Genomic DNA, 19,664 nt, shown 5'->3' on the forward strand with positions numbered 1-19,664 from the left:
ACGAAAGCTCATGCTCAAATAAATTGGTTAGTCTCTAAGGTGCCACAAGTACTCCTTTTCTTTTTGCGAATACAGACTAACACGGCTGTTACTCTGAAGCTTTTGATACTGTCTCACAGAACCGTCTCATTAACAAACTAGGGAAATACAACCTAGATGGTGCTACTATAAGGTGGGTGCAGAACTGGTTGGAAAACCGTTCCCAGAGAGTAGTTATCAATAGTTCACAGTCATGTTGGAAGGGAATAATGAGTGGGGTCCCTCAGGGATTAATTCTGGGTCTGGTTCTGTTCAATGTCTTCATCAATGGTTTAGATAATGGCATAGAGAGTACACTTACAAAGTTTGCAGACGATACCAAGCTGGGACGGGTCACAAGTGCTTTGGAGGCTAGGATGAAAATTCAAAATGATCTGGGCAAACTGGATAAATGGTCTGAAGTAAATAGGATGAAATTCAATAAGGAAAAATGTAAATTACCCCACTTTGGAAGTTGCACACATAAAGAATTGGGAAATGACTGCCTAGGAAGGAGTACTGCAGAAAGGGATCTAGGGGTCATAGTGGATCACAAGCTAAATATGAATCAGCAGTGAGACACTGTTGCAAAAAAAGCAAACATCATTCTGGGATGTATTAGCTGGAGTGTCGTAAGCAAGACACGAGAAGTAATTCTTCCTCTCTAGCCTGTGCTGATAAAGCCTTAACTGGAGTATTGTGCCCAGGAAGGATGTGGACAAATTGGAGAAAGTCCACAGGAGAGCAACAGAATGATTAAAGATTTAGAAAACATGACCTATGAGAGAAGACTGAAAGAATTGGGTTTGTTTAGTCTGTAGAAGAGAAGACTGAGGGGGAGATGTGATAACCTTTTATGTACTTGAAAACTATTGTTACAAGGAGGAGGGAAAAAACTGTTTTCATCAACTTCTGAGGACAGGAGAAGCAGCAATGGGCTTAAATTGCTGCAAGGGAGGTTTAGGTTGCACATTAGGAAAAAAATCCTGTCAGGGTGGTTAAGCACTGGAATAAAATTGCCTAGAGAGGTTGTGGAATCTCCCTAATTGGAGGTTTTTAAGAGCAGGTTAGTCAGGGATGGTCTAGATAATACCTAGTCCTGCCATGAGTGCAGGGAACCGGACTAGGTGTCCTCTTGGGGTCCCTTCCAGTCCTACGATTCTATGGTACTAGAGCAATAGTTGGAGATTTCCCTAAAATCCTCATTGTAGACAAGGCCTATGAGTGGGAGCGAGGATCTCCTGTCAGAGCCTCTAGGCTAAAATCCACAAGCAAATACTGATGCCTGTTCAGGGATGGCCACTTGAAAAGAGGTGATGGGTCTCTTGTCACTTACCTGAAGCTACAGTGTAGCCATCTCCCTTCTTCCCTGCAGAGAGAAGGCAAATTTCAATGAATGCAGCTCCCAAGGCAGGAACCAACTGCAATCAGTGTCCACAGCGGGCCCCTGGCCCAGCACAGCCCCCTGGTGCTCAGTAATGGACTCATGGTCCCAGGCGCTCATGATGGGCAGGAGAGAAAGACACAATGAGACAGTTTCCAAAGACTTTGGTGCACTGGGTGCTGAGCTCTTCAGAAAACCTAACCGCATATAAACTGTAGCCTGCACCCAGTTTCTGGGTCTGGCAGCTCCCACTGGGGACCATTAGGTCAGTCCCGCAGTACACAGTACTAGGGCAGTTACACCAGACTGACACTGACTCCTGTACTGCTGTTGCCCTTAGGCAGGTGTGCAGGTCCCAGCAAGTCTAGGGAATCCCCCCATCCCAGGATCTTTACCTGGGCGTTTCTTTTTCCAGACGACTACTCCAATTATAACACCAATCAGGACAACTGCAGTGATAACTCCAGCCACAACGGGAATCAGATTGTTATTTGGTTCTGAAATGGAATGGAGAGAATGATCAATGGGGAAACCCCCCCATTAAGCCCCCCCTTGCATCCCACTGCAGGGATCCGTCAGTCAGCTCCCCAGTTAGGGCTAAGTCCTGCAACCCTCCACCCCTTCCAGTGAGCTCCACGCAGCCACAATGCACCTACCATGCATTGCACCCCACCATACAAAGTCCTGGACACAGCCTCTACCCCTTCAAATCATAATACATATGTAGCACTTAAACTAGAAAAACTTTTATAACATTAACCAATCCTCATAAACCTAACTGTGGGAGAGCATGGATGTCAGTATTGTCCCTAAACGGGAAAGGGGGAAGACTTGCTGAAGATCACACAGTGAGGCAGTGCAAGAGCCAGAAATAGACCCCAGGTGTCCTGGCTCCCAGACCTCCTGCTCTAACCCACTAGCCTCCACTTACCTCCCAGAACCCAGGAGTCCTGATTCCCAGCCCCTAACCTCCTTTGACCACGCTGACTTCCATGACTAATGGAACAGTCCCATTGTGGGAGTCTGGAGACAAACTGGAAACTGACCTCAAAGCTCTGGATTTCCCTGCCAAGAATGGAGTTACAGACACATGTTTTTTGAGGGGGGCAGGAAGTGAAGAGGGGATGATAGAGATATTTTAATACTGTTCTTTGTTTATATAAACCTTTTGAACCCCGAGTTCTGTATACACTTTCAGTTTCACTAATCAGCTTCTCCTGTTGTCTGAAAGAGCCACATAATAAAACAGCAAAAAGAAAAATATTTCTAAGAGAATAAGGAAATGTGGTTTATGACACAAAAATTGGCAGGGGACGTGGTAGCAGCATTGTGATGTGAAACCATCTGCTGACGAGAGTCCCGTTGCAGGCTGCCCGCTCAGAAATTGTTTGCACTTCCAAATGCTGCATTTTTCCACATCACAATTAACCAAGCAAAAAGATGGCTGGAAGGCAGCTCCATGGGTAAAAAAATTCTTCCTCGACTTTTTTGTGCTAGGGACATAGGAGACTCTCCCCACTGATGCAGGGCTCTAATCTGCCTTCTTGCTCCATTCCAAGGCCATACCCTCTCTTCCAGCATCACTGCACACAGAAACAAGCTGCTCCTAACATTGAACATCTCTCTCTGGCCACATGGGCAAGAATGAAGGGCACGTAGAGCTATGTTTCTGAGAACCTGCTGAATCATAGGTCTGGAAGGGACCTTGAGAGGTCATCTAGTCCAGTCCCCTGCACTCATGGCAGGACCATGAGTGCCTGAAGTTGAGCCCTGGCTGCAAGCTAAAGCAAGACCAATTCTGTTTGGAAATAAGGGGCAGATTTGAGCTTCCCCTAGGATGTGGTAAATTCTCCATCCCTTGGAGACTTTACATCTGGAATAGGCAATCTCTTTCTGAAGGATCAGATCTTGTTTGCCCACAGATGACCAAACTGGATGCTAGGGTCCCTGGTGTGATTTCCCGCTTCCCTGGGCTATGCAGGAGCTCAGATCAGATGATTAGAATGGTCCCTTCAGGCATTAGTGTCCACTTGTTAATCTTCTCCCTTCAGAGACAGTGTATTGCTGAGATCATAGAATATCACGGTTGGAAGGGACCTCAGGAGGTCATCTAGTCCAACCCCCTGCTCGAAGCAGGACCAATCCCCAATTAAATCATCCCAGCCAGGGCTTTGTCAAGCCTGACCTTAAAAACTTCTAAGGAAGGAGATTCTACCATCTCCCTAGGAAACGCATTCCAGTGTTTCACCACCCTCCTAGTGAAAAAGTTTTTCCTAATATCCAACCTAAACCTCCCCCAATGCAACTTGAGACCATTACTCCTTGTCCTGTCCTCTTCTACCACTTAGAATAGTCTAAAACCAGCCTCTCTGGAACCACCTCTCAGGTAGTTGAAAGCAGCTATCAAATCCCCCCTCATTCTTCTCTTCCGCAGACTAAACAATCCCAGTTCCCACAGCTTCTCCTCATAACTCATGTGTTCCAGACCCCTAATCATTTTTGTTGCTCTTCGCTGGACTCTCTCCAATTTATCCACATCCTTCTTGTAGTGTGGGGCCCAAAACTGGACACAGTACTCCAGATGAGGCCTCACCAATGTCGAATAGAGGGGGACGATCACGTCCCTCGATCTGCTGGCTATGCCCCTACTTATACATCCCAAAATGCCATTGGCCTTCTTGGCAACAAGGGCACACTGCTGACTCATATCCAGCTTCTTGTCCACTGTCACCCCTAGGTCCTTTTCCGCAGAACTGCTGCCGAGCCATTCGGTCCCTAGTCTGTAGCGGTGCATTGGGTTCTTCCGTCCTAAGTGCAGGACCATGCACTTGTCCTTGTTGAACCTCATCAGATTTCTTTTGGCCCAATTCTCTAATTTGTCTAGGTCCCTCTGTATCCTACCCCTGCCCTCCAGCGTATCTACCACTCCTCCTAGTTTAGTATCATCCGCAAATTTGCTGAGAGTGCAATCCACACCATCCTCCAGATCATTTATGAAGATATTGAACAAAACCGGCCCCAGGACCGACACCTGGGGCACTCCACTTGATACCGGCTGCCAACTAGACATGGAGCCATTGATCACTACCCGTTGAGCTTGACAATCTAGCCAACTTTCTACCCACCTTATAGTGCATTCATCCAGCCCATACTTCTTTAACTTGCTGACAAGAATACTGTGGGAGACCATGTCAAAAGCTTTGCTAAAGTCAAGAAACAATACATCCATTGCTTTCCCTTCATCCACAGAACCAGTAATCTCATCATAGAAGGCGATTAGATTAGTCAGGCATGACCTTCCCTTGGTGAATCCATGCTGACTGTTCCTGATCACTTTCCTCTCATGTAAGTGCTTCAGGATTGATTCTTTGAGGACCTGCTCCATGATTTATCATGATGTATCAAATAGACCCAGAGGCAGCAAACTGGAGAGCAAGACATGAGCCCCAGGCACTGTGGGTCCCAACTCTAGCACAAGAACTTGACTGCAGAGGGATAGGGCCAAAGAGGACAGGGCCTCACAGACCCTGAGGAAATTCCAGCTTCAGCCTATAAATTCGAATGAGAATTTTTCTGGGTTTGAGAATAATGGATTCCCCTCTCCCACTCGGAAAACAGACAAACACACAAACTCCTTACCCCAGGAGACAGAGAGTGGCTCTAACAGGCTTTCATGCTCCACGTGACATGAATAACGGGCTTTGATCTTGGGATCAATCTCCATTTTCACCCAGGTCTGGTAAGTCCCGTCCCCACTGGGTAGGATGCCTTCAGAATAGGTCTCTTGCTGTCTGCTCTCCCCATTTTTCAGCCAGGTCACGGTGATGTCCCGGGGGTAGAACCCTCTGACTGTACAGGAGAGGGTGGTGAGGCCATCATGAGATGACCGGTCGCTCACTCTAGCTGTTGGGCGCACTGGGAAAAAGACAAAATTGAAGTTACTGTAGTTGTTTTCAAGCTCTAAACCAGGCAGCCTTTGCTGGAGCTTTACAGCATGAAATTCTGAGACCCCAACAGTGGGAGAGGATGAGAGTCCATAGAATCATAGAGTGATTACACTCACAGAGAGTCATAGAATCATAGAATATCAGGGTTGGAAGGGACCTCAGGAGGTCATCTAGTCCAACCCCCTGCTCAAAAGCAGGACCCATCCCCAATTAAATCATCCCAGCCAAGGCTTTGTCAAGCCTGACCTTAAAAACTTCTAAGGGAGGAGATTCCACCACCTCCCTAGGCAACGCATTCCAGTGTTTCACCACCCTCCTAGTGAAAAAGTTTTTCCTAATAGGGTGGTGAAACACTGGAATGCATTGCCTAGGGAGGTGGTGGAATCTCCTCCCTTAGAAGTTTTTAAGGTCAGGCTTGACAAAGCCTTGGCTGGGATGATTTAATTGGGGATGGGTCCTGCTTTTGAGCAGGGGGTTGGACTAGATGACCTCCTGAGGTCCCTTCCAACCCTGATATTCTATGATTCTATGATTCCATGAGATGGAATCCCTCTGATGTGAGAGAAATCACCATGTTAGTGGATTCCTGTGCCGAATTCACAGCATCAGCAACAGTGAATCCTGAATCCAGGTCCCTGACCTGGCCTCTGCTCCCAACCACAGTGACACAAGTACCTTGAAAGGCTTCACTAAGCTCCAGTTACAGATGTCAATCATGTGCTAGGTTTGTGCCCATCTCCTCTCAGTCCCTGGATTTGAAAGAGAGAAGAATCTTGCCCTGGCCAAGAAGCAAAAAAATGGGTTGGATAAACTGACCAATTAGAGATGGAAAGGGCCCATTAAACAAAAGTGACAGTGCTAAATTGCCCTCAAACTAGCTAATATTAATTGGCTAATTTCTTGTAGGTTGTTACCAAATCTGTTTACCCCAATATTATGGATTTCAAAAGGATTTACCCTTATGTTGAACAATCAGTTTCCCAGCCCCTTGGCACTGAAATATACATTACACTGCTGTGTATGGCTTTTACTTCTTGGCATTTGTAAAGATAGCAAAGGACAAGATGATGTTCTGCTGAGGTTTGTGAGAGAAATAAGCAACTAGTATGTTGAAAAAAAACGGGTACAAATTTCAAGTAACCTTGAACAGCAAATGCAAACTGTTTGGGAAGGGAAAGATTAGGGTGTGTAATGATGCTAACTAATTTGCATAAAATTAACAAGTAATAAAAGAACAAGTAATAAATATGGAAGTGTTGCAGCAAAGGTAGGTCTTGAGAGGGAAAACTTTAAGGACAAGGGGACCCTTCTTCCACATTAGTACGGGGAGGGCAATTCCACATGTAGGGGATAGCATAAAAGAAAGCACATAGATGACTGTGGGAGAAGTCTGCACAAAGAGGCAATAAGAACAAAGCTACCGTCATTGGTGGAACACAGGGGCTGGGGGTAACATAACAAATATGATGGTATAGACAGTGAATGAGGAAGAATTGCATGGTGAATGAAGCTGGTGTACATAGAAGTGGTGGCTTTTCCATAATTAATCAAAGTGCTCTAAAATGCACACACACAGGCATATTGCCTTGATAACTACTGTGTCACACCAGGGGAGGAGGTAGAAATTGTGCTGTAAATTTGGGCTCATTTGGTCAGCTTCTCTACAGTGAGCTGCTTTTAACATTTTCAATTTCTTATCTTTTTTTCCAGCAGAGCTGGGAGTGGGGGGAAGGGGTTGTTTCCCCACCCATCCCTGGGGCCAGGTTAGCTCAACTGCCCCCCACCCCTTGCTCCATTTTGAAACTGGGGCTGGGGAATGGAGATGTAACTTGTAGTGACCTCCTGGGTGGGACTTGTCTCCCATCTTACCTTTCCTCTGCAGAGTCTCCTTCCCATACTCTAGAGAACTCCTTAGCCAGGGAATACATTCCTCCTCCAGGTACCGTTTCCACCGCTGGTTGTCACCTATTTCAACATCCCATCTCTTCTTGGTGATCTGAGCCCCAATATCTGCTGCTACCCAAGTCATGGTCTCCTTATCGAAGGTAAGAAAGTCTCGTCCGTCATATGAATCCTGGTAAAACCCCTGAATGACGTTGTCTTCCCAGAGATCACAGCCGTATATCGTCTGGATAACGTGAAACCCTGAAACACAGCTGAGGGTCAGCAGCAGCCTCTCTCTGAAAATCTCACCAAGACCCAACTGTAGGTAGCCCAGTGGGTCCTCCCCTTGCTATTTGGCCTTCCATCTCCTGAGAAATGGGGTTCCCACTTATGCTGTTGGGTCCTACACCCTCCCAGCTCCTTTCAGGAGGGAACCCAAACCCGCAGGGGGCGCTCCCCCCCCCCACACACACTGCAGAGAGCTCACAACCTTCAAAGAGTACCTCATTGCTGCTTGTTCTTGTATGTTCCCTGCAGGGGGTGCAGGGTGGCACAACCCCAAAGGGAGTACTCCGGATTTTGCAGGGGTCTATCCCTCTGCACTCTCTCTCTTTCCTAAAATGACCCTCCCTACCAGAACTGGGGGGATGCTCAGAGAGCAGAAGAGAGAGAGTGCAGAGGGTCTATACCCCACTCTCTTCTGCTCTGGTTTTATTCATTTTGCAGGGTCCTCAGGGTCACTTGGTCCCGCACCTCCTCCATTCACAGTACCCCCATGTCCCTGTGGGGAGAGGGTACAGGAGGTCTGTCCCCGACACTAACCTCTGCTCTGGTTTAAGGACCTCACAGAATCCCCAGGATTCCTCTGTTTCCCTGCCCCCTCTTCCCCGTGCCCCCAGCTCAATCTAGGAATGGCAAAGCACCAACTTCGGATGCTTGGCCTCTTTTTCACACGGCCACTGTCCCCAGGTGATTCCCTGTAAGGATCAGGCCACTGACGGCCTTTAGTTCAGCTGGCCAACATTTTCCTACAGCCAGACTAATCTTCACAACGGCCCCCATCTCACACACAGCCAAGATCAGACTCAGTTAATACAGCCACCCCTAGGCTGACAGGAGGCAGGGAGGGAGACTGGGGGGTGAGGGGGGGATGGGGACAGGCAGAAGAATTTAGGGGAGAGGGAGGGAGGCTATGGTGAATAGAGATCACTGTGGGGATCACGAGGAAGACTGAAATGTGTGGGGAACGGATCAGACCCCTCGCTTGGCAAACAGGGCAGAATGTGGGGGCACAAAAATAACCCACACAGGGTGTCATAAAGGGAAGGGGTTAAGAAGCTCTGATACAGTACTATAAAATCCTCTTATCTGTAAAGGGTTAAGAAGCTCGGGTAACCTGTCTGGCACCTGACCAAGAAATGACCATTGGGGTGGGGGAGGGGAGGGGGTTTGTCTGTCTGTGTGATGCCTCTGCCTGGGGACCGATCAAGGAAACAAGCAATTCAACTCCTATAGCATTAGTAAGTAATCTAGCTAGAAAATGCGTTAGATTTTCTTTTTTTTTTGGCTTGTGAAATTCACTGTGCTGGAGGGAATGTGTAGTCCTATTTTTGTGTCTTTTTGGAATTTAAGGTTTTGCCAAGAGCAATTCTCTATGTTTTGAATCTGATTACCCTGTAAGGTATTTACCATCCTGGTTTTACAGAGGGGACTCTTTTACCTTTTCTTTAAATAAAATTCTTCTTTTAAGAACCTGATTGATTTTTCATTGTTCTTAAGATCCAAGGGTTTGCGTCTGTGTTCACCTGTAACAATTGGTGAGGATATTATTATCAAGCCTTCCCCAGGAAAGGCAGAGTAGGGCTTGGGGGAATAGGACTCCAAGTGGTCCTTTCCCTGTTCTTGTCTAAATCACTTGGTGGTGGCAGCATACTGTTCAAGAACAAGGCGGAATTTGTGCCTTGGGAAAATTTTTAACCTAAACTGGTAAAAATAAGCTTAGGGGGTCTTTCATGCGGGTCCACACATCTGTACCCTAGAGTTCAGAGTAAGGAGGGAACCCTGACACAGGGTCCCAAATATTTTCACCCCTCCCCTGCCCTGCATTAGATACATCGAGATAAATGCCTAGATTTACAGCAATGACTAGTGATTTTGGGTGCCCACCCGAGCCCTTTTAAAGGGGCCTGATTAGAAAGTGGGAGCACCCGGCCTCAATCTCAGACACCCAAAAATCACTAATCTCTTCTGGAAAAATGTAGGTCAGGGGATTAAAATACAATTTGGTGTCACAGCCGTAGGTGAGAGCTAAGCCGACTAAGCTGTGTCCCTGAACTATGCCCCAGAGCTGGACAAACACCTGCAACGGTTGTTCTTGGAGATGTGTTGCACATGTGTTGCACAGCGGCCAGGTGATTTGCCTCAACCTCCCACCCACCCCCCCAAAGTCTCCCCCTTACTCTCACAGATATCGTGGAGTGCACAGCAAGCAGTAATAACAGGGGAAATATTGGTTTCGCTGAGGTCTAAACGAATCAGTAAACTGCGCCAGCACGCTTTTAAATGTCCAAATGCACATTCTACCACCATTCTGCACTTGCTCAGCCTATAGTTGAACAGCTCCTGACTACTGTCCAAGCTGCCTCTGTATGGCTTCATGAGCCACGGCATTAAGGGGTAGGCTGGGTCCCCAAAGGATAACTAAAGGCATTTCAACATCCCCAATGGTTATTTTCTGGTCTGGGAATAAAATCCCTTCCTGCAGCTTTTGAAACAGACCGGAGTTCCTGAAGATGCGAGCGTCATGTACCTTTCCCGGCCATCCCACATTGATGTTGGTGAAATGTCCCTTGTGATCCACCAGTGCTTGCAGCACTATTGAAAAGTACACCTTGCGGTTTACGTACCCGCTGGCTTGGTGCTCCGGTGCCAAGATAGGGATATGGGTTCCGTCTATGGCCCCACCACAGTTAGGGAATCCCATTGCAGCAAAGCCATCCACTATGACCTGCACATTTCCCAGGGTCACTACCCTTGATATCAGCAGATCTTTGATTGCGTGGGCTACTTGCATCACAGCAGCCCCCACAGTAGATTTGCCCACTCCAAATTGATTCCCAACTGACCGGTAGCTGTCTGGCGTTGCAAGCTTCCACAGGGCTATTGCCACTCGCTTCTCAACTGTGAGGGCTGCTCTCATCTTGGCATTCATGCGCTTCAGGGCAGGGGAAAGCAAGTCCCAAAGTTCCATGAAAGTGCCCTTACTCATGCGAAAGTTTCGCAACCACTGGGAATTGTCCCAGACCTGCAACACTGTGCGGTCCCACCAGTCTGTGCTTGTTTCCCAGGCCCAGAATTGGCATTCCACTGCATGAACCTGCCCCATTAGCACCATAATGCCCGCATTGCCAGGGCCCGTGCTTTGAGAGAAGTCTGTGTCCATGTCCTCATCACTCTCGTCACCGTGGTGACATTGCCTACTCGCCCGGTTTCGCTTTGCCAGGTTCTGGTGCTCCATATACTGCTGGATAATGCACGTGGTGTTTAATGTGCTCCTAATTGCCAAAGTGATCTGAGCGGGCTCCACGCTTGCCGTGGTATGGCGTCTGCACAGAAAAAAGGCGCGGAACAATTGTCTGCCATTGCTCTGACGGAGGGAGGGGCGACTGACGACAGGGCTTACAGGGTTGTCTTACACTGAATTAAAATCAACAAAGGGGGTGGCTTTACATCAAGGAGAAACAAAAGAACTGTCACACAGAATGGCCCCCTCAAGGATTGAACTCAAAACCCTAGGTTTAGCAGGCCAATGCTCAACCCACTAAGCTATCCCTCCCTCTGGTATTTCAGGCAGGACTGAATCTCCATTAAAGTTTTCAAGGTGCCCCTGACAGACTTCACCAAAACGATTGTCAGCCGTTGATTTCACAGAGGGATGGGGGAGCAAATGAATACAAAACAAATCTGGTCTATTTCTTGTTTTGATCCACTCCATCTATCTTTTACATCTTTGGCTGGCAGCAGACGGTGCAGTAGGACTGCAAGCCATCCTCATCTCCTGCCTGCTCACCATAAGATGGTACAATAGGACTGCCTGCAGTACTAAAGAGAATGACCTGGTCGAGTCACTCCTAATTTAGTCCCTGCACTCATGTGTGCCCAGGCGCTCCTGACCAACCTTACCGAGGCGGCCAGGAGCACCTCGGACATGATGAGGATGGTTTTCAGGCCTTTTGCACCATCTCCTGCCACAAGACAATGGGTTGCTGCTGCTGTGTAGCAGTACTGCATTGCATCTGCTAGCACCCAGGAGACATACGGTTGACAGTGAGCTGAGCGGGCTCCACGCTTGCCGTGGCATGGCGTCTGCACAGGTAACTCAAGATAAAAGGTGCGAAACGATTGTCTGCCATTGATTTCACAGAGGGAGGGAGGGCCTGACGACATGTACCCAGAACCACCCGCGACAATGTTTTTTGCCCCATCAGGCATTGGGATCTCAACCCAGAATTCCAATGGGCAGTGGAGACTACGGGAACTGTGGGATAGCTACCCACAGTGCAACACTCCGGAAGTCGACGCTAGCCTCGGTACTGTGGAAGCACTCTGCCAAGTTAATGCACTTAGAGCATTTTGTGTGGGGACACACACAATCGACTATATAGAAACGATTTCTAAAAAACCGACTTCTATGAATTTGACCTAATTTCGTAGTGTAGACATACCCTTAGAAGGCATCTGGGAGTGAGCCTAGTTTGCAGTCACACAGACAGCAGAACTGCTGACATTTCCTGTTCTGAGCTCTCTGATGTTTATCCATAGCAAGAGTTCCTGCTGGGACCACTGACCTTGTGTCCTGAAGTGCCCAAGATGGGTAGGCACCGTGAGCACCGAGTCCAAATGATGGCCATCTGGCTGGTACACTGAGGCCAGCCAAGCCTGAAGGGGTCTGAGATGCAACCTCGCATACTGCACCACGTATACGTACAAGGCCTTGTGACCCAACAGCCTGAGCGGGCCTTGACCTGTGACGACACTGACTGGAAATGGGCTTCTGGGATGAAGGCCCTGGCCTGGGTAGAATCGAGCACTGCTCCGATAAACTCTATCCTCTGAACTGGGATGTGTGTTGGCTTCTGCTCGTTTATCAGCAGGCCAAGTGCTCGAAAGCTTACTTGGACGAGGTGGATGCTGGTTTTCACCTGGGACTTGGACTGGCCATTGACCAGCCAGTCATTGAGATCTCAGGAAGGCTGCCATTATTATGGAAGCAGGAGAGATGGTCCAAAAACAAAAAGGGGGCAGGATCTGGTATGGGGACCGGTGTAATGCCCTCGGGCGCCCCAGCAAAAGTTCTGCTTGGAGCCCCCTGAGTGTCCTTAAGGCCCAGGCAGCAAGGCTGAGGCAGATGGGGGCGGCTGTCTGCACCTGTAACTTTTTTGAAGAGGTCCTGACAAGGCAGTGGGCCTGGGAAGAGGGCAGGCTGTTGGGGCTTGAAATATTTCCTCGAAGGCACCGGGGCATGGAGATTCAAGGACTTGAGGGAGGTTCTGGCACCTTTCGGGCTGTGCAGTTTGCTGTTTGCTCTGAGAAGAGCGAAGTCCTTTCAAATGGAAGGTCTTGAAGAGACTGCTGGACCTTTGCCTGTAGGCCAGAGGACTGAAGCCAGGGGCCCCTTTGCATGGGCACTGCTGATCCATAACCCCGGCTGTCGCATTCGCTGCGTCAAGGGTGTGGCCCTGGCCACAGTCTTCCCTTCCAGCAGAGCAACAATCTCCTGCCTGGACTCTTGGGGAAGCGAGTCTTTACATTTCAACATGGAGTGAAAGTCATATCTGCACAGCAGTGCCTGTTGGCTGGAACTGTGGAGCTGTAACCACTGGTAAAATAGATTTTCCTACCAAAAAGGTCTTGCTTTTTTGAGTCTTTTGACTTGAGCGTTGCCCCTTACAGTCCTGGCCTTTCCCTCTCATTGGCTGCCGAGGCCACCAAGGATCCGGGAGGGGGATGGGAACATACGTACTCCTACCCTTTGGCAGAGACATAGTACTTCCTATCTGCCTTCTTTGACTTGGGGGACAGTGAGGAAGGGGTCTGCCACAGGGTTTTAACTGGACCCATGATGGTCTCATTGAGAGGCAGAGCTACCTTCAACAGGGTCACTGCAGCCCAGATGTTGACCAGGCTGTTGGAGGACTTTTTAACTACCCCCACTTCCAGCCCTAAGTTCGAGGTCACCTTCTTCAGTAACTCCTGGTGAGCCTTGAAGTCGTCATGGGGAGGCAAAACACCTATCCCTGCCTCTAGAAGTTTTTAAGGTCAGGCTTGACAAAGCCCTGGCTGGGATGATTTAGTTGGGATTGGTCCTGCTTTGAGCATGGGGTTGGACTAGATGACCTCCTGAGGTCCCTTCCAACCCTTATATTCTATGATTCTTTGGGGGGGGGGGGGGCAGGAGGAGGAGGCAGCCTGCACCAACATGGGACCTTCCTTCTCCAGCAACCAGATCCTGTAGCTCCAAGTCCTGAGAGTCAATACCTAGCTCAATATCGTAGTCCGGATCAGCTGCTGTTCAGTGTGACAGAGGAATCCTTCTCTCAGACACCATTGAGTAGGAGCCCCTAGGCAGCAGAGGAAAACCCCACCGGTTCCAAAAAGGCCACTGTAGCTGCATGGACCATTGCTCACTGGGCCAGGAGCTCAGAGGAACCCCTAAACCGGGATCCACCATTGCATAGGGCTGATTGGTGAGATGCGGGTACCAGTCCCTTGGCTGGATGCAAGATTCAAACTCCAACTTGGATGATGAGTCATCTTGTGGGGACGAGGGGGGTGTGGTACCCGTCGGCTCCCCGGGATGGTGCTGAGGATCCAGGGATCGGCGCCAAGATGGGGAAGCCTGCTTCGACATAAGCAGAGAGCAAGGGCCTGGTACCAAACAGGAGCTCAGGGCAACATGCTCTCTTCTGCTTGTCCCACTGCTGGCACCAACTGCTGTACTGGAAGTGCCAGCAAGTCCTTGGCCACAACAAACGCCTCTGGGATGGATGGTACTGTGACCCTGCTGGTGCCTCGCGGTCCCTCTGGTGCCAGCAGCTGGTTGGATTCACAGAGCCTGTGAACAGGGCGGAGTCGACGTTATCATCTGCGGAGGAGGGGCAGAGGAGTGGCTAGATGCAGGCTGCACTCCCCATGCTTGTCCATTCTTAGAGATGAGGAACCTCTCAGAGCAGCTGCTTCTTCGGCCCTGGGCTTGGGGAACGGTGCCGAGAGTCCCATATGGACTCTCTCTGCAGCAGCTCTTTGTACCAACACTGAGGTACACGGTGCCAAGTTTGACTGGCTCGGCTCTGAAGAAGGTTTGAGTGCCGCTTTCATCAGGAGGGACTTCAGCCTGGCCTCCCTGTCCTGTTTCACATGTGGACTGAACTGGTGGTAGAGCTCACAGCGATCCGCAAGAGGAGTCTCATCCATGCACTTTAGACAGCTAGAGTGTAGGTTGCTCAAAGGCATGGACTTGCCGCAGGAGGCCCTGGGTCTGAAGCCTGGAGACTGAGGCATGCCCAGTTCCAGGAGCTATGAGAGTCCAACTAACTATTTACATCCTGGAAGCCTGGGAAAGATGACTGGGGTTTGGAACAGGATCTATATCCCCCCCTGCGTGCTTTGGCAGGAGCAATGGACATCTTTGATTTGCCTGAGGAGTTGGCCGCCACCTTACACACTGATGCCCCAGATAATTTCCCCTCCTGAACACATGGATGATGCTAAGGTCACTGCTGCCTGGCCAGCTGCCTTCCAGGCATACAGCTGCATATTCTGACAGGCAACGGCATTGCAGCTCCTGGCTCTGGCTGAGGACCAAAAGGCTTCCAGATGGGAGTCAGAAGTGACGGATGCTACCAGGGAAATCGTTCTGAGAGGCCCCCAGATCAAAGTTTTTCCTATATTTGAGAGGGACAGATTCATACAGGCCAGTCAGTCCTGCTGGGCAGAGCAAGGGACTTAGCGGGAGCTCTCAGGGTTTCAGAGGCTGCCTCACAGTGTTGTGCCCATCCTCCTGTCTGGGAGGGGATCTTAGATTGAAATCTGCCTCTGAAGGCATTGCTGTGTCCTTAGCTAGGCACGTCCCTGCTGCATCGACCTTAGGAAGGGAAATAAACTCTGATTCGGGACTGGTGCATGCTGTACCATCTCTTAGCCACCTTGCTCCGTCTCTCAGTGTCTCCTGGGGCTGCCCGTTCTTCCCAGACCATGTCTATCAAGGCCATGCTGAGAGAAATACGCGGTTCGGTTTGGGATCCTCAGAGACAATACTGTGGGGGTGGGGGGAGGCGTGCTGCACAGGGTGTTTTTGCCTTTCAGGCTCCTGTAAGCAGTACATACAACATCTGAGGAGGCTCTTAGAAGGAAGACATGGATAGCAAGCGATCAGCTGTTGTGACCTGCACAGGATGTGCCACGTTTGTCTTCTCCCAGAGGACAGAAGCGACTTCGTCTGTACAAAGTGCAAGCTGGTCTCCATATTGGAAGAAAAGGTTAAAGGACTAGAGAACCACGTATCAACGCTGTGTTGCATCAGACAAAATGAAGAATTTCTGTATAGCAGTCAGAGTTTGGTTTTGGAGGCACAGCATGCTGAAGAATCAGAGAGGGCAGCACAGAACGGGGAAGAATATTGGCAGCATGTGACCTCCAGAAGAAGAAAGAGGAGAACTTATGTACCCCCAATGCAAATAGAGGTAAGAAACCGATTTCAAAAAGAAAAGGAGTACTTGTGGCACCTTAGAGACTAACCAATTTATTTGAGCATAAGCTTTCGTGAGCTACAGCTCACTTCATCGGATGCACACAGTATGCATCCGATGAAGTCAGCTGTAGCTCACGAAAGCTTATGTTCAAATAAATTGGTTAGTCTCTAAGGTGCCGCAAGTACTCCTTCTCTTTTTGCGAATACAGACTAACACGGCTGTTACTCTGAAACCAATTTCAGTCTCTCTCCACAGGTACTACTGCAGAGAGGGATTTGGAAGAGCCCTCTGAGGGAAGGGATAGGAAGAAGACCCCATCGACCGGAAGGCATGAAATGCATTGTCCTAGGGATGGGGGTTCCATGACCACCACTCCCAAGAGGTGGAGATGGGAGGTGGAGGTCAGGGACTCCCTCCTCAGGGGGACGGAGTCATCCATCTGCCGACCAGACCGGGAGACTCGAGAAGTGTGCTGCTTGCCTGGAGCTAGAATTCAGGATGTGATGGAGTGTCTGCTGAGACTGATCAAGACCTCGGACTGCTACCCCTTCCTACTTCTCCATGCGGGCACCAATGATACTGCCAAGAATGACCTTGAGCAGGTTACTGCAAAGTACATGGCTCTAGGAAGAAGAATAAATGTGTTTGAGGTGCAAATCAGGTTCTCGTCCATCCTCCTTGTTGAAGGAAAAGGCCCAGGTAGGGATCGTCAAATTATGGAGGTGAATGCGTGGTTACGCAGATGGTGTTGGAGAGAGGGCTTTGGATTCTTCGACCATGGGATGTTGTGCCAGGAAGAATGATTGCTAGGAAAAGATGGGATCCACATAACGAAGACAGGGAAGAGCATCTTCACAGGAAGGCTTGCTAACCTAGTGAGGAGGGCTTTAAACTAGGTTCGCCGGGGGATGGTGACCTAAGCCCAGAGGGAAGTGGGATACTGGGAGGAAACACAAGGAGGAGGGTGCAAAAGGGGAAGCCTCCGGATACATACTGAGAAACTGGGGCAATCGGCTAGTTATCTTACTAGCAAGAAGCCTGGGAAACAAGCAGGAAGAATTGGAAGTCCTGGGACAGTCAAGGAACTATGATGTGATTGGAACAACAGAAACTTGGTGGGGAAGTTCACATGACTGGAGCACTGTCACGGATGGGTATAAACTGTTCAGGAAGAACAGGCATGGGAGGAAAGGTGGAGGAGCTGCATTGTATGTAAGAGAGCGGTATGATTGCTCAGAGCTCCAGTCTGAAACTGGAGAAAAGCCTATTGAAAGTCTTTGGGTTAAATTTATAGGCGACAGCAACAAGGGTGATGTAATGGAGGGCATGTGCTATAGACCACCAGATCAGAAGGATGAGGTAGACAAGACTTTCTTTGGACAACTGACAAGTTTCCAGATCACAGGCCCTGATTCTAATGGGGGACTTCAAGCACCCTGACATCTGCTGGGAGAGCAATACAGCAGTGCACAGACAATCCAGGAAGTTTTTGGAGAGTGTTGGGGACAACTTCCTGGAACATGTCCTGGAGGAACCGACCAGGGGCTGTGCTCCTCTTGACCTGCTGCTCACAAACAGGGAAGAATTGGCAGGGGAAGTAGAAGTAGGTGGCAACCTAGGCAGCAGTGACCACAAGATGGTTGAGTTCAGGATCCTCACAAAAGGAAGAAAGGAGAATAGCAAATTATGTACCCTGGAGTTGAGAAAAGCAGACTTTGACTCCCTCAGGGAACTGATGGGCAGGATCCCCTGGTAGGCTAATATGTGGGGGAAAGGATTCCAGGAGAGCTGGCTGAATTTTAAAGAAGCCTCATTGAGGGTGCAGGAACAAACCATCCTAATGTACAAAAACAATAGCAAATATGGCAGGCGAGCAGCTTGGCTTAACAGTGAAATCTTTGGTGAGTTTAAACACAAAAAGGAACCTTACAAGAAGTGGATACTTGGACAGATGACTAGGGAGGAGTATAAAAATATTGCTCGGGCATGCAGGGGTGTAATCAGGAAGGCCAAAACACAAGTGGAGTTGCAGCTAACAAGGGATGTGAAGGATAACAAGATGGGTTTTTACAGGTATGTTAGCAACAAGGAGGTGGTCAGGGAAAGTGTGGGACCCTTACTGAATGGGGGAGGCAACCTAGTGACAGATGATGTGGAAAAGTTGAAGTACTCAATGCTTTTTTTGCCTCGGTCTTCACAGACAAGGTCAGCTCCCAGACTGCTAACCTGGGCAACACAGTACGGGGAGGAGGTGAGCAGCCCTCAGTGGTGAAAGAACAGGTCAGGACTATTTAGAAAACCTAGACATGCACAAATCCATGGGTCCAGATCTAATGCATCCAAGGGTTCTGAGGGAATTGGCTGGTGTGATTGCAGAGTCATTTGCCATTATCTTTGAAAACTTGTGGTGATCAGGGGAGGTCCCGGATGATTGGAAAACGGTAAATATAGTGCCCAAATTTTTAAAAGGGAAGGAGGAGAACCCAGGAAACTACAGCCTCACTTCAGTCCCTTGCAAAATCATGGAGCAGGTCCTCAAGCAATCCATTCTGAAGCACTTGGAGGAAAGGAAGTTGATCAGGAACAATCAACATGGATTCACCAAGGGTAAGTCATGCCTTACCAACCCGACTGCCTTCTATGATGAGATAACTGGCTCTGTGGATATGGGAGTACTTGTGGCATCATAGCCCTGGTCTACACTAGGACTTTAGGTCGAATTTAGCAGCATTAAATCGATGTAAACCTGCACCCATCCACACGATGAAGCCCTTTATTTCAACTTAAAGGGCTCTTAAAATCGATTTCCTTACTCCACCCCTGACAAGTGCATTAGCACTTAAATCGGCCTTGCCGGCTCGAATTTGGGGTACTGTGGACACAATTCGACGGTATTGGCCACCGGGAGCTATCCCAGAGTGCTCCATTGTGACCGCTCTGGACAGCGCTCTCAACTCAGGTGCACTGGCCAGGTAGACAGGAAAAGAACTGCGAACTTTTGAATCTCATTTCCTATTTGGCCAGCGTGGCAAGCTGCAGGTGACCATGCAGAGCTCATCAGCAGAGGTGACCATGATGGAGTCCCAGAACCGCAAAAGAGCTCCAGCATGGACCGAACGGGAGGTACGGGATCTGATCGCTGTATGGGGAGAGGAATCCATGCTATCAGAACTCCGTTCCAGTTTTCGAAATGCCAAAACCTTTGTCAAAATTTCCCAGGGCATGAAGGACAGAGGCCATAACAGGGACCCAAAGCAGTGCTGCGTGAAACTGAAGGAGCTGAGGCAAGCCTACCAGAAAACCAGAGAGGCGAACGGCCGCTGCGGGTCAGAGCCCCAAACATGCCACTTCTATGATGAGCTGCATGCCATTTTAGGGGGTTCAGCCACCACTACCCCAGCCGTGTTGTTTGACTCCTTCAATGGAGATGGAGGCAATACGGAAGCAGGTTTTGGGGACGAAGAAGATGATGATGATGATGATGAGGTTGTAGATAGCTCACAGCAAGCAAGCGGAGAAACCGGATTTCCCGACAGCCAGGAACTGTTTCTCACCCTGGACCTGGAGCCAGTACCCCCCGAACTCACCCTAGGCTGCCTCCTGGACCCAGCAGGCAGAGAAGGGACCTCCGGTGAGTGTACCTTTTAAAATACTATACATGGTTTAAAAGCAAGCATGTGA

The 19,664-nt window shown here is 49.2% G+C and overlaps 1 protein-coding gene across 6 annotated transcripts in view; it reads right to left on the minus strand.

Annotated features, from left to right (window-relative positions):
* The window catches only part of LOC144265359 (class I histocompatibility antigen, F10 alpha chain-like), a 594,986-nt gene that overhangs the window by 551,033 nt on the left and 24,289 nt on the right, over positions 1–19,664 (minus strand). For 4 of the 6 annotated variants that reach the window (XR_013346263.1, XR_013346262.1, XM_077817983.1 and 1 more), the window contains exons 3-6: positions 7,219–7,494; positions 5,042–5,317; positions 1,798–1,899; positions 1,355–1,387 (exon numbers count right to left, since the gene is read on the minus strand). The exons of the other annotated variants lie outside the window; for them this stretch is intronic. Coding sequence is in view for 2 of the 4 variants with exons in the window: in XM_077817983.1 (XP_077674109.1) it covers positions 1,355–1,387; positions 1,798–1,899; positions 5,042–5,317; positions 7,219–7,494 (687 nt within the window). In the remaining 2 variants the exon portion in view is untranslated. The remainder of the gene's footprint in view (positions 1–1,354; positions 1,388–1,797; positions 1,900–5,041; positions 5,318–7,218; positions 7,495–19,664) is intronic. 6 annotated transcript variants of the gene reach the window in all.

The sequence above is a fragment of the Eretmochelys imbricata genome, chromosome 5, assembly GCF_965152235.1.
Source record: "Eretmochelys imbricata isolate rEreImb1 chromosome 5, rEreImb1.hap1, whole genome shotgun sequence".
Taxonomy (NCBI): Eukaryota; Metazoa; Chordata; order Testudines; family Cheloniidae; genus Eretmochelys; species Eretmochelys imbricata.